Source organism: Siniperca chuatsi, linkage group LG9 (assembly GCF_020085105.1).
Source record: "Siniperca chuatsi isolate FFG_IHB_CAS linkage group LG9, ASM2008510v1, whole genome shotgun sequence".
In the NCBI taxonomy this organism is placed as follows: domain Eukaryota; kingdom Metazoa; phylum Chordata; class Actinopteri; order Centrarchiformes; family Sinipercidae; genus Siniperca; species Siniperca chuatsi.
In genome coordinates this window covers 910,501-924,316 of record NC_058050.1, presented here as the reverse complement: position 1 = coordinate 924,316, position 13,816 = coordinate 910,501, and the positions used below count along the sequence as shown (strand labels likewise).

General features: G+C 45.0%; 2 protein-coding genes across 9 annotated transcripts in view; one reads left to right on the top strand and one right to left on the bottom strand.

Annotated features, from left to right (window-relative positions):
- The window catches only part of tg (thyroglobulin), a 49,804-nt gene that overhangs the window by 4,161 nt on the left and 31,827 nt on the right, over window positions 1-13,816 (top strand). For all 3 annotated transcript variants that reach the window (XM_044206814.1, XM_044206812.1, XM_044206811.1), the window contains exons 3-4: window positions 11,159-11,446; window positions 12,820-12,928. In XM_044206814.1, the coding sequence (XP_044062749.1) occupies window positions 11,377-11,446; window positions 12,820-12,928 (179 nt within the window). In that variant the 5' untranslated portion in view covers window positions 11,159-11,376. The remainder of the gene's footprint in view (window positions 1-11,158; window positions 11,447-12,819; window positions 12,929-13,816) is intronic.
- On the bottom strand, window positions 198-10,071 carry LOC122881089 (B-cell receptor CD22-like). Of its 6 annotated transcripts, none has more exons than XM_044206821.1 (6): window positions 9,902-10,068; window positions 9,326-9,697; window positions 8,037-8,303; window positions 6,247-6,349; window positions 2,453-2,554; window positions 198-398 (listed from the first exon to the last, which is right to left on the bottom strand). In XM_044206821.1, the coding sequence occupies exons 1-5, from the start codon at window positions 9,951-9,953 to the stop codon at window positions 2,485-2,487; spliced, it is 864 nt and encodes a 287-aa protein (XP_044062756.1). In that variant the 5' UTR covers window positions 9,954-10,068; the 3' UTR covers window positions 198-398; window positions 2,453-2,484. The 6 variants fall into 6 exon arrangements, 4 of the variants coding, with proteins under 4 accessions (XP_044062756.1, XP_044062755.1, XP_044062754.1 ...); XM_044206820.1 differs by having other exon boundaries at window positions 2,457-2,554; window positions 9,902-10,066; XR_006379094.1 differs by lacking the exon at window positions 6,247-6,349 and having other exon boundaries at window positions 9,902-10,069.

Here is a 13,816-nt window from a genome sequence, read left to right as displayed (position 1 = left end):
TGCCTGGCGCGTGTGATTGATTGGCTCCCTGAAGATAGATATCTATCGTCTGTTTAGTGCCGTATTTATCGTAGATAACAACGCGTGCGTTTTTGAAAGCGGAGAAGCGTACGTCCACACGCATTTACGTCAGGACGGAGAAAGAAGAAGAAGAAGAAGAAGAAGGCGTGTGCAGAAAGAAGGCAGCCAGACGGTGATCGGGTTTAAGTGTTTATTGGTTAAACTGGTACAATGTTTCAATGCACAATGTTTGTGTATGTTTGTACTGTGATTTACAACATCAGAGAGATAAAACAAGCTCGGTTAAACAAGGACAAACAGATGATGATGATGTGATCATGTCAGACGGCCTGGCCTCGTTCCTCTGGGCGTCGCAGCTCCTTGACAGCGTCTGGAGGCTGAAACAGGAAGCAGAGTTCAAACAGTACAGATGAGACGAAGAAGAGAACAAGACAAAGCAGCTGACGAAGACCAGCAGCCAGACTGTCGAAAGCTCACAGATCAGTGAGGAGGAAGAAACACTTCTACCTGTGAAACATCCTGAGTTATCGTTACTGAAGTCCTTCTACCGTCCCGCTGCAGAGTTCATTACAGCCACAGTAGTAAAGTGTCACACAAAACCAACAACACACTGAGGGGCAAATTCACAAAAGGACTGCGCGGCTTCTGCGGCCGCTAAACCTTCATAAATACGCCAAAAAGAAACCGTGTAATTCTCAAAGCACCCGCAACCCTCACTGCGCTGCCAAGCCAGTAGCGTCTCGGTGCTCCGGTGCTGTTTGCAGGTATGTAAATTAGGAAAAATTGGCCCCTTTTTATGCAAATGAGCCTCATTGAAGGTCAAATCCACAAACACCAGCGCTAACAGCCACGCGCAGAGTGAAATTATTAGCGTCTTCAGAGAGTTGGTGCTAACTGAAGCGCATTTATAAGAGGCGGCACACCCGGACTTTCCCGGGATCGTAGCCAGGCGAAGCAACAGCACATCACAGTACATCATATGCGCACAGGTGGCACAGAGACAGCACAGTACAGCTCACACTCTAAGCTTACTGGCTCAGGGGACTTTTCTATGTGTTAATATAATAATAATAATAATTAATAATAATAATCATGGGTCGGTGATGTTGATAGGGTGGTCATTTCAGTGGGTCCCCAATACAATTTGAGTTTTTTGACACATTGTAGTGTTAACCTTGTGTTTAGGGATGGGTATCGTTAGGATTTTAGCGATACTACTACTCTTATCTGTTCTTTTTCATTACTAAATTATTGCTTTTTTAAAAAATATATTCTTTTAGAAAAGAATAAATTCAGAAAAGGATTAGAATTTAATATTTTAAATATAACTAAATGTTGTTTCTAGAGCAGCAACAGCAAAGTCACTATATAAACACAGTAAATATCTCACTGGAAAATTTAAAATGTCAGTAAAATAAATCATATTCCTGACATCAAAACTCTGTGAAGTTTAGAAAGAACTGAGACATAAGTCAGTGTCAGTCCGCCTCCCTCTGCTGCTGCTGCGACTCACTGCAGGTAAGTTACCTGGCGGAGGGGGGAGGGGCTGCTTTGTTTCAGTCAGCAGGAAGTTTACAAGAATTTGACAAAATACTGACGTGAGATCAGCTGGAGAGAAGACGTCTCACTCTGCTGGAGTTGCAGAAGCACTCTGGTTGTAGAGACTTGTTACAGAGTGGAGCTTCTTCCCTCGCAGACGATCTTTGGTCGAGTTCAGACAAGTTTACTTTTGTTCTGTCATCGCGTTTCTCACATAATTAACATTAATCAGTGACCGCTGATCTGAGCTGCTGCTGGAGGCGCTTTGTCTTTTGAACCTGAATGTTTTTTGCTCTGAGCTTTGATGAGGAGGAGGAGAGAGAGTCTGATGAAGCCAACGTGGACGTCAGAACTCAGTCAGTCGCACCAAATAATTTTTCACGTTCACACTAATTATCACTCTCGTATGCAGTGAAAGGGCAGTAATTAACAAAAAAAGGAACACCAGCTCTAGCTCAGCGACTGAATGACCGCTTGGTGTTGTTAATAAAGTAAAAAAAAAAATTAAAATAAAGGTTGGTTGCATTGTGCTTCCCTCTCTCTGTCTCTACCTGTCTCTCTCTCTCTCTCTCTCTCTCTCAAAACCTAACCTGGCAGCGGCGGATGGCCGCCCCCCGAGTCTGGTTCTGCTCGAGGTTTCTGCCTCTTAAAGGAAGTTTTTCCTTGCCGCTGTGGCCAAGTGCTTGCTCATGGTGGGATTTGTTGGGTCTCTGGCACATGGAAATTATGACTTTGTTGATGTTTTTATCAGCTTTAAACGGCAGAAATGTTCCATCAGTGTCGTCCTCCTCTGACAGGAGGCCGTTTCCTCTTCCTGTGCAATAACAACCTGTTCAGCGGCAGGGCTGAACGCTCAGAGACCCTCCATAAAGACCCGAAGGCTCGAACTTACGTACTGAAAACCATGTCTGTCTGATGCGATCGTCAGTGATCCACCTGCACCGCCACGTCTTTCAGCTCTTTGCTGCTGCAGCTGCTGTCTCGCAGACGCGTCCTGTGGAGATGTAAAAATAAAGAATCTAAGATGTGACTTCACTCCAAAATGCAATAATAACTTTATATTGTTTGTAAGTTAATGCAACTGCATGGGGGCACAAGCCAGTGTCTTCTTGTGCCAGTCCCAAGTCTGGATAAATGCAGAGGGTTGTGTCAGGAAGGGCATCCGACGTAAAACACATGCCAAATTAAAAATGCGAATTGTGAAAATGACTTCCATACCGGATCGGTCGGGGCCCGGGTTAACGACCGCTACTGGTGCTGTTGACCTACAGGGTAGCGGTGGAAATTGGACTACTGTTGGTAAAGACGAAGAAGGAGAGGAGGAAGGTGTGTTTGTAGGCAGAGAGAAAAGAGGAAAGCTAAGAATGTAGGACTGACAGTAGGGACTTTGAATGTTGGGACTATGACAGGGAAAGCTAGAGAGTTGATTGACATGATGCAGAGAAGGAAGGTGGACATACTGTGTGTCCAGGAGACCAGGTGGAAAGGTAGCAAGGCTAGAAGCTTAGGAGCAGGGTTCAAGTTGTTCTACCATGGGTCAGATAGGAAGAGAAACAGAGTAGGAGTTATCCTGAAAGAGGAGTTTGTGAGGAATGTTCTAGAGGTGAAAAGAGTATCAGACAGGTTGATGAGTCTGAAGCTGGAAATTGAAGGGGTGATGTTCAATGTTGTGAGAGGTTATGCCCCACAGGTAGGATGTGAGTTAGAAGAGAAGGAGAAATTCTGGAGTGAGTTAGATGAAGTAATGCAGAGCATCCCCAGAGGTGAGAGAGTGGTGATTGGTGCAGATTTCAATGGGCATGTAGGTGAAGGGAACAGAGGTGATGAGAATGTGATGGGCAGGTTTGGTCTTCAGGACAGGAACGCAGAAGGACAGATGGTGGTAGACTTTGCAAAGAGGATGGAAATGGCTGTAGTGAACACTTTCTTCCAGAAGAGGCAGGGACATAGGGTGACATATAAGAGCGGAGGTAGAAGCACTCAGGTGGACTACATCTTGTGTAGACATTGTAATCTGAAAGAGACCAGTGACTGTAAAGTAGTGGTAGGGGAGAGTGTAGCCAGACAACGCAGGATGGTAGTGTGTAAAATGACTCTGGTGGTGAGGAAGATGAAGAGGACAAAGACAGAGCAGAGGACGAAGTGGTGGAAGTTGAAAAAGGAAGAATGTCGTGTAGTTTTCAGGGAGGAGCTGAGACAGACTCTGGGTGGTCAGGAAGCGCTCCCAGATGACTGGACCACTACAGCTACTGTGATCAGGGAGACAGGTAGGAGGGTACTCGGTGTGTCATCTGGAAAGAGGATAGTGGACAAGGAGACTTGGTGGTGGAACGAGGAAGTGCAGGAGTGTATACAGAGAAAGAGGTTAGCTAAGAAGAAGTGGGACACTGAGAGGACTGAAGAGAGTAGACAGGAGTACAGGGAGATGCAGCGTAAGGTGAAGGTAGAGGTGGCAAAGGCCAAACAAAGAGCATATGAGGTCTTGTATGCTAGGTTGGACACTAAAGAGGGAGAGGTGGATTTGTACAGGTTGGCCAGACAAAGAGATAGAGATGGGAAGGATCTGCAGCAGGTTAGGGTGATTAAAGATAAGGATGGAAATGTATTGACAGGTGTCAGGAGTGTGATGGGAAGATGGAAGGAGTACTTTGAAGAGTTGATGAATGTGGAAAATGAAAGGGAACGAAGAGTAGAAGAGGTGACTGGTGTGGAGCAGGAAGTATCAAAGATTAGCAAGAGTGAAGTGAGGAGTACGTTGAAGAGGATGAAGAGTGGAAAGGCAGTTGGTCCTGATGACATACCTGTGGAGGTATGGAAGTGTCTAGGAGAGGTGGCAGTAGAGTTTCTGACTAGTTTGTTTAACAAGATCTTGGAGAGTGACAGGATGCCTGAGGAATGGAGAAGTGTACTGGTGCCAATTTTTAAGAACAAGGGAGATGTGCAGAGCTGTGGCAACTACAGAGGAATAAAGCTGATGAGCCATACAATGAAGTTGTGGGAAAGAGTAGTGGAAGCTAGGCTAAGGGCAGAGGTGAGCATTTGTGAGCAGCAATATGGTTTCATGCCTAGAAAGAGTACAACAGATGCAGTATTTGCTCTGAGGATGCTGATGGAGAAGTACAGAGAAGGTCACAGGGAGTTGCATTGTGTCTTTGTAGATTTAGAGAAAGCGTATGACAGGGTGCCGAGAGAGGAGCTGTGGTATTGTATGAGGAAATCTGGAGTGGCAGAGAAGTATGTTAGGGTGGTGCAGGACAGGTATGAGAGCTGTAAGACCGTGGTGAGGTGTGCTGTAGGTGTGACGGAGGAGTTCAAGGTGGAGGTGGGTCTGCATCAAGGATCGGCTCTGAGCCCCTTCTTGTTTGCTCTGGTGATGGACGGGCCGACAGATGAGGTTAGACAGGAACCTCCATGGACTGTGATGTTTGCGGATGACATTGTGATTTGTAGTGAGAGCAGGGAGCAGGTGGAGGAAAATCTAGAGAGATGGAGGTCTGCTCTGGAAAACAGAGGAATGAAGCTTAGCCGCAGTAAGACAGAATACATGTGCGTCAATGAGAGGGACCCAGGTGGGACGGTGAGGTCACAGGGAGCAGAGGTGAAGAAGGTGCAGGACTTTAAGTACTTAGGGTCAACGGTTCAGAGCGATGGAGACTGTGGGAAAGAGGTGAAGAGGCGAGTGCGAGCAGGTTGGAGCGGGTGGAGAAAAGTGTCAGGTGTGTTGTGTGATAAAAGAGTCTCAGCAGGAATGAAAGGAAAGGTGTTTGAGACGGTGGTGAGACCAGCGATGTTGTACAGCTTAGAGACAGCGGCACTGAAGGAAAGACAAGAGGCAGAGCTGGAGGCAGCAGAGCTTAAGATGCTGAGGTTCTCTTTGGGAGGGACGAGGACGGACAGGATCAGGAATGAGGACATCAGAGGGACAGCTCATGTTAGATGTTTCGGAGATAAAGTCAGAGAGGACAGATCGAGGTGGTTTGGACGTGTTCAGAGGAGAGACTGTGAATATATTGGTAGAAGGATGCTGAGGTTGGAGCTGCCAGGCAGGAGGTCTAGAGGAAGACCAGAGAGGAGATTTATGGATGTAGTGAGAGAGGACATGAAGCTAACTGGTGTGAGTGAAGAGGACGCAGAGGACAGGGTTAGACGGAGGCACATGATTCGCTGTGGCGACACCTGAAAGGGAACAGCCGAAAGGAAAAGAAGATTTTGCTTGTAAGTTGGAGGAGGAGGAGACGTTAGCGTGAAGCTAATATGTGGTTGTTGTGTAGCTGCTGATCGGCTCAGTGTGACCGTCTGCTCTGCCTATGATACATCACTGATGTCACTGCTTCGTGCAAGATTTGATCGGTTGTATTGAAATAAGGTCTTTTATCTGCGTAGAAACAGAAGTAACTGTATTCCATCGAATTAATGCAGAACTTGTGGCCGGCGTCGTGAAACCAAAAAATATATGAAATACAAATGTCTCCCTCTTGGTTTCTGATGTTTTTCTCAAAGGAGAACACAGGACAAGTGATTTACAGAGCAGATGTGTTGCTGTAGCAGACAAGAACATTTCATTTCAGTTGGCAGTGAATGTGGGATTGATTATGGAAACTCTCTCACGGCTGAGTAATGAATACAGGCACACGAAGCAGCAGGAACCACGCTGGTGTGATTTTGGTTCGTGTAGGTGAACGTTACCTTTTGATGACAATGGCTGCCACTATGACAATGAGCACGGTGTGCAGAGTGAAGAGAAGCAGGCGAACGGCCAGCAGTACGTCAGCTGTTCCACCGTTTGTTCCTGTGAAGCAGATCAGATGGACTGAAACATCAGGAAGATCCACTCTGTTATCTTTTTCTATACGTTCTCTGAATTCTGATGTTATCGTTTCAGTCAGCAGCACATGTTGTCACGAAAGTGTAGATGTTCAAATGCCCATTTTGGTCTTCAAGTGATGATGAAGACTTATGAAGATCATGTGATGTGATTTGAAAGCACCAGAGAAGCTAGTAAATCGACCTCGAGGTGAGATTTTGTCAACTGCTGTTCAATCAAATAAATGTATTCTCTTTTTGATCATTACAGCTTAGACCAAATAAGTACGCAAGTCAAAACAAACACAAGGAATTATGAGCTGGCTTCTAAAAGCAAGAAATACTTTAAATCTCAGTCAAGTGCAATATAGAGTTGTGAAGTGGGTGGAGATAAATCAAGCGCCCGTAGTTCCAGAAGTAAAAGACGATGTTGGTGACTAACAGTTCTGTCTGCTCCGGTCTCTGGCGAAACTCTCCTGTCGAATCATCGGACCGAAAGATGAACAGCTGTGTTAGAAAATATCTGTTTTATGATTTTAAAAAGGTACAAGAAGCCCGTGGGCACGAAGGAGAGAAGTCAACTACGACTCCCAGGGTGCATTTCACCAACAAACGTCCAATCCCAGAGCTTCACGTTCGGTTACGTGTGCTGCTGATGGGGGTTAAAGCTAAAGTTTACACTGTTGAGGAAACTGAAAACGCAAACTTAAACCAGTTCACTTCCAGACTCTTGCTCAGTTTCGTAGAGTTCGGTAAACATTTGTTCAGCGAAGAAGCATTTTGAATTCGCTACGGCGCCGATGCTCAGAGTGATCGGCCAGCGATCGTTATCGGCCGATCTTCATTCTAAATAGTTTGATCGGCGGTCTCTATAAAGGCCGATCAGGTGATGCAGTGCCGCCCAGGTATATTAATGGCCGGAGACCGTTCAGTCCCACGTTGGTTGGATCGTTTCGATACGTCATTAACAACAAGCCGCCTCCTTCGTTGCTATATTCTCCGACACGCCAGGGGGCGTACAAACAAAATATCCTGTGAATAAGCAAGAAGTCAACGAGTTACCGAAGAATTATCAACATGGCGATCCCTCATACTTTCCCACGCTCTCTTAGAGAAGGACTCATGTTGCCTGTGTGGTGGCGGCGATCTCTCTCCGTGAACTGAGTCATGTGGCTGTACCCGTGGTCTCTCAAAAAAGGGCGGTAGAGGTGTTTGTAGAGGCGAACCTGCTCGGAAAGTCTACCTTTGGCGTCCATGTTGAAATTCAGACAAGCGGCGTGACAGCTTGCGGCTCGACGCGAAAGGCGCGATGACGTCATTTTGGCCCGCAGCCCCTCATGCCGGGGACACTGCGTCAAGCATACACCAGGCTTTACCTCCGACTGTCTGCTTCTCCATAGCAACCGCAGCTGAGGCATATGGGTATTGTAGTATTTAGACCTGTGAGCCAAACTGACGTGATTTCTCAGAAACTAAATGTGAAAAATTCAAACTGGTGGTCAGAACATAAACCCGTGTGATCGTCGCATTATCCAGGAGAGTCCTGAGTTTCTGCGGTCAGTAACATTAAAGAGATCGTTTAAAGAAATAAATGGTAATGGCTTCCTCCCTCTTCACAACTCTGTGTGAGTATAAATAATATTTCCACCACAGAGAAAACTGATCAAACAAACCTTCCTCTTCAGCCTCCACATGCAGGCTGTACGGCGGGGAGAGCGTCCTGACGTCTTCAAGTCTACAGGTGTAGTTCCCAGAATCCTCTGGGGTCAGAGAGCTGAGGTGGAAGGCGGGGCCGGACTCTGAGAGGGCGTGGCCATCTCTGAACCAGGTGATCTCCAGTGGGTGGACAGTACAGTCTGCAGTGCAGCACAGCGTGACGGTTTCACCTCTTCTCACCTGTCTGTCACCGCTGCAGCTGTTTATCTCCATGCGAGTCCAATCTAAATCAGTGTAATGTAAAATTAATTTTCATTATAAATATTTAATATTTACATTTAGTACATAGTTTTGAGCAAAGTTATGTGTTTAAGACTTGTCAGAGCTTGAAGTCACCATTTAAAGTCACTTACTGATGTCTTCAATTAGGCCTAGTTTATTTATAGAGCTGAAACAATTAGTTGCTCGACAGAAAAATCAAACTGGAACAATTTTGATAAATAATTTATTATAATTTATTGTTTTTCAAGCAAAAATGCCACATCTGCTTGATCCAGGCTCTCCAATGTGCGGATTTTCTGCTTTTCATTGTCTTTATGATAGTAAACTGAATATCTTTGGGACATGGACTGTTGGTCGGACAAAACAAAAGATGTTTACGTTAGTTGTGCAAAAAACGACTCAAATGCAAGATTGAAATTGAAGAAATAAAAGCAAGCTTTAATAACAACAGCAGATACAAGTCAAACAAAAGAGGCAGGCAACTAAAACCAGTGGGAGCAGGCTGATGCAAAGAACAGAAGAGGAAATACAAAAACTGAACTAATGACAAACCAGAAATGCACAGCAAACACGGGGACAGACGCTGGCGACCTGACACATGGACTAAATACACTAGGGAAGGACAACAAAGGGACAGGTGCAGCTAATCAAGGCGGGCAGACAATCGCACAGGTGGGAAACATACCAAGACAGGAAGTGAAGTTAACCAAGACGCACGAGGAAGAAAATAAAACAGAAAGTCACTGAACTAAAACCCGAAACCATAGCAGCTTAGACGTCACCTTGGACTCTGGTAAACTGTTGTGGACATTTTTCTCTGTTTACAACCTCTGAGGTGCCTTTGAGCAAGACGTTTAACCCCCAGCAGATCCTGCGGGTGTACTGGGCAGCCTTTAGGTGTGACCGTTTGTAACTGTGTTAATATGAACGGGGTGTTCCTGCAAAAGACAGCCTGGCTCTCAGTGAAAAAATGATCAGTTATTATTTTTATTGCCACTATAGGATCATCATATGATGCTCTTACCAGTGACTGTGAGCTTCACTCCTGATTGGCCAGTATGATGTCCTCTGTTTTTATCAGCCTCCATTCTGAAGCGAAGAGTCGCGTCGTCGTCCTCCTGTAAATCTGAGATCTGTAAAGTGCAGTTTCCCTTCTTGTCTCCCAGGTATTTGTAACGAGGACTGTTGTTGTTTGATTCACTGTCGTACACAGACGGGGCGGGGCCCTGACAAATGGCATAGTTCTGGCACCAGACGACTCTGATGATCTCTATGGAAACTTCTCTTCCGTTCTGAATGACGGACTTCAGCGGTGTGAAGGTGCAGGGGAGGGTGACAGTCGATCCTTTCACAGCACAAACAGGATCTGGGTAGTTCACGCTTTGACCCACAGCACCTGGAAACGCACAACACGGCGATGACGGCTGAGTTTAGGAATAAAGGACCTTTAGAGCGAGTGCTTACGTGTTAAAACGCTGATAGAAAATGCAGAGTGAACTAAACAGGAGACAAACTGTGACAAAAATAGCAGCAAAGACATGTATCGTTTCAGAAAAGATTAAAGTAACATACAGTAACTTAGATAAAGTCCGTGTCTTACCAGTCAGCATTAACAGAAAGCCCCAGGGAATCTTTTTGTCCCAAAACGCCATCCTTACTTTCTTAATTTAACCTTTTTCTCGTTCAGATGTTTGATCAAACTACGGTTACTATCAAACTAGTGCTGATTAAGACACTGACTGGCTGTCAAGCTGAGAGGCTGCTTTAAATGTCTTTGTGGTTACTTCATCCTTTTTTTTTCTCAAGAAGCATTACCGTGTGTGTGTGTTAACATTTCCTGTGATGTTGACACCTTATTTTGGTGAGAAACAGTATCTGTTTAGGAGAACGGTTGTATCATCCAATGAAGGTGGACAGAGGAAAGGACATGATGCAGTGATATATAGCCAGACATTTTGCATCGTTTTTAGTCATGCTAGCAGCACGACTCTATGGATGGCCGCATTAGTCTGTCAGTCTGTCCGCCACTTTGGTCCGGACTGAAATACCTCAACAACTAGTGGAAGAAGAATCGTTGTCAAATATAAATCCTGCACGCTGTATATACTGTTTATAGACATGTGTTTTATTTGTAAGGAAGCGTCTACAATATGAAACATAAATGTTACCATGATGTATTGTAACAGAGTTAGCTTAAAGCTCATTTTCATCTGCAGTCCCTCGGCAAGTTACGATACTTTGCAGATAATAGATTACTCATATATATTGTATGTTATGTTAATAATAGGTACATTGAACTATCTTTGTTAAGCTTTGTTGTCCTTGTTTTTAGCTTTGGTTTATGACCAAATACCTGCAGAACTAATGACGTTCCCATCAGCCTCAGCTGTACTTTGTGTTTATTGCTAATTAGCTAATGCTAGCATGCTAACACGCTAAGCTAAGATGGTGAACATTATACACTTACTAAACATCAGCATGTTAGCGTTACCATTGCGAACAAGTTAGCCTGCTGATGTTAGCATTTAGCTCAAAGCACAGCTGTGTCTAAGTGCAGCCTCACAGAGCTGCTAGCATTAAGACTCTTTATCACTCGTGTTTGAGTGAATTCACTTGGTGTAGACTCTTCTCCACTCTCCTTTTTCAAACTGAACTTTGATATATAAAAGAACGGGAACCAAAATACAAACAATCCTGTGATATGGGGTAAAATATATTTCTTCTTTTACTACAAATGTTCTGTCAGTGTGGAAACATGCACATTTTCACCTGGTCCTCAGGTGAGACAGCTTCAGTGTGCTGGAATAACAATAACCGACGTCACACTGAACACTGACCCCCATCATCTGTGCTTCAGAGATCCTCTCGTCCAGTCAGAGGGCGTCACAGCTCGCTGCCCGCCTCCTGAATCGTGGTCGAGGACTCTTGGTTCCACCGAGACGGACAGACGAGGACAGAGAAGAGGAGGGAGGAGGGATGAAGGGTGTGTTGTTCTGTCGGTCCTCCTCACGGTGACTCAGCAGATCTGCAGCTTTATAAAGAGGCAGCGATGCTCAGTCTGTCACCACGGAGACAATGGCCTGGCTGCTCCGCATCGCCTGCATCCTGGTCTGCTGCCCGGAGCTGCCGCAGGGCAAAGCTTCAGGTAAACAAATAGAAATGTTAGTCTTAGGCCGACATTATTCTCTATTTTCTTACTATCAACAAATCTCATGTTCAGCCTCAAACCAGCAGCACGTCGGTCCGTCTCTCAGTACCGTCTGACTTCCTGTCTGCGGCTCTCAGCTCCGAGCCCATTGGTTCCCGCTGAAGTCGTAAATTTTTAAAAACAAGGTATATAGTTTGAGGAAATTACTGAGCCTTTTTAAACATCAAACAGCTGCTCGCTGTAGTTTTTATCAAACCAACAGGAGGAAATAGTGCATCTGTTGGGGACTATTTCCAGCGGCGGATGAATCCACATGTGGTGCTGTAGTGAGTGTTTGGGGCAGCAGGACGGTGTGTGTGGGATAGAATTAAAATACCAGACTAAGAATTTTCCAAGTTGACTTGAAACAGATTCTTTCTTTAACATCCAGCTGGCGGCGGTGGCTTAGTGGTAGAGCGGGTCGTCCTCTAATCGCACCTGCCGTCAGTGTGTGAATGGGGTGAATGACGTGTAGTGTGACTAGAAAGGCGCTATACAAGTACAGTCCGTTTACTATTTTATTTATTTGGTGAATCTTGCTTTTTATTATCTATAGATGTATATTATTATTACTGATGCGTTTTCATCATTACACCTTACTTACAAATACTACTATATCATTCAAGGCTCATGTTTTAATACCTTTTTAATGGGTATCTGACATGATCATCGTCTCTCCTGATTGGCTGCCGACAGCTCTGTGAGCTGAAGTGTTGATCACACTGGATGGGAGTAGAGGAAGTAGTGCCAAGCCTGCTCTGGTTCAGGAGTAGTTTAGCAGACTCTGCTAGCATTCAGCACCGGAGCTGAGAGCATTTTGAAACATGTGAGGAAACAGGATGTGCAACATGCTGCTTTTCCCTCCCTTTCTATCCCACTTCTCTGTTTCTGCTGTGGTTAGCTTGGCAGTGAGGCCATTTTGAGACAAAACTTGTGAAAGTCAGTTCGGTACTCTGACATAGCAGTGAAGTAACTGCAGGATGGTTGTAAGCCAGGTAAAGTGAGATGTGTGTTTGTATGCTTGTAAAGGATTGTGTGTAACTCAGTGGGGCTATGTTTTTGAAATTCTTGTATTCTTAACTGAGTTTATTACATGTTTTTGTGAATAGTGTGTTTTCAAGTTTTTTAAAAAAAATTATTAAGTTTTCTTTTTCTGGAGACAATAAAATCATTGCCCTTGACTCAGTTTGTAAACTAAAACTTGACATGTTGTTCTCCTGTGTTGCTCTGTGTTCAATGATGCAGAAAATTGTAAATGTAATTATTTGCTAATTATTTATTGTTGTCATTGTTTGCTGATGATGTCACTGTTTTCTGCTGTTGTCGTCCAGAGTACCAGCTGGAGTCGGAGACCCTGAGCCAGTGTGAGTCGCTAAGGGGCGTGGCTGTTGCCAAGCAACAAGGTGCCGTCCCTCAATGTACAGAGGATGGCAGGTTCAGGTATGTATCTATTCAATTCAATGTATTTTCAATTGTATTCATATAGCGCCAATTCATAACAGAAGTTATCTCATTGTACTTTTCCTACAGAGCAGGTCTAGACCGAACTCTTTATAATGTTATTTACAGAGACCCAACAAATCCCACCATGAGCAAGCACTTGGCCACAGCAGCAAGGAAAGACTTCCTTTAAGAGGCAGAAACCTCGAGCAGAACCAGACTCAGGGGGGGCGGCCATCAGAGAGAGAGAGAGAGGTTTTGGGAAAGGGGGGGAGAGGGAGGCACAATGCAAAGACCACCAAGAATTTTTAAAATAGTAGAAATGTAATTATAGTGTTAATATTAATAAATTAGTAATAATAGGAATGACAGCTATAGGAAAAATGTCAGCATCAGTAACAGAGCCAATAACAACAACTGTAGTAGCAGTTGTCGAGCAGGAACACGGGGGCAGCAGGTGGCCCACAACCACAGATCCAGACTCTGCAGGAACACGGGGCAGCAGGTGGCCCACAACCACAGATCCAGACTCTGCAGGAACACGGGGGCAGCAGGTGGCTCACAACCACAGATCCAGACTCTGCAGGAACACGGGGCAGCAGGTGGCTCACAACCACAGATCCAGACTCTGCAGCTCCGGAGGCAGAAATACCTGTTGAAAGCGACAGAAGGAGAGAGGAGAGAAACGAGAAAGCACAGAACTACGGGAGAGAGAAGATGTTGAGTTAGTAACATGCAGTAATGGGATAAAAATGCAAACAGACGGAGATGGAGAGGAGGAGAGAGGAAAGAGGTGCATCATGGGAAGTCTCCCGGCAGTCTAGGCCTATAGCAGCATAACTAAGGGATGGTTCAGGGCTCACCTGAGCCAGCTCTAACTATAAGCTT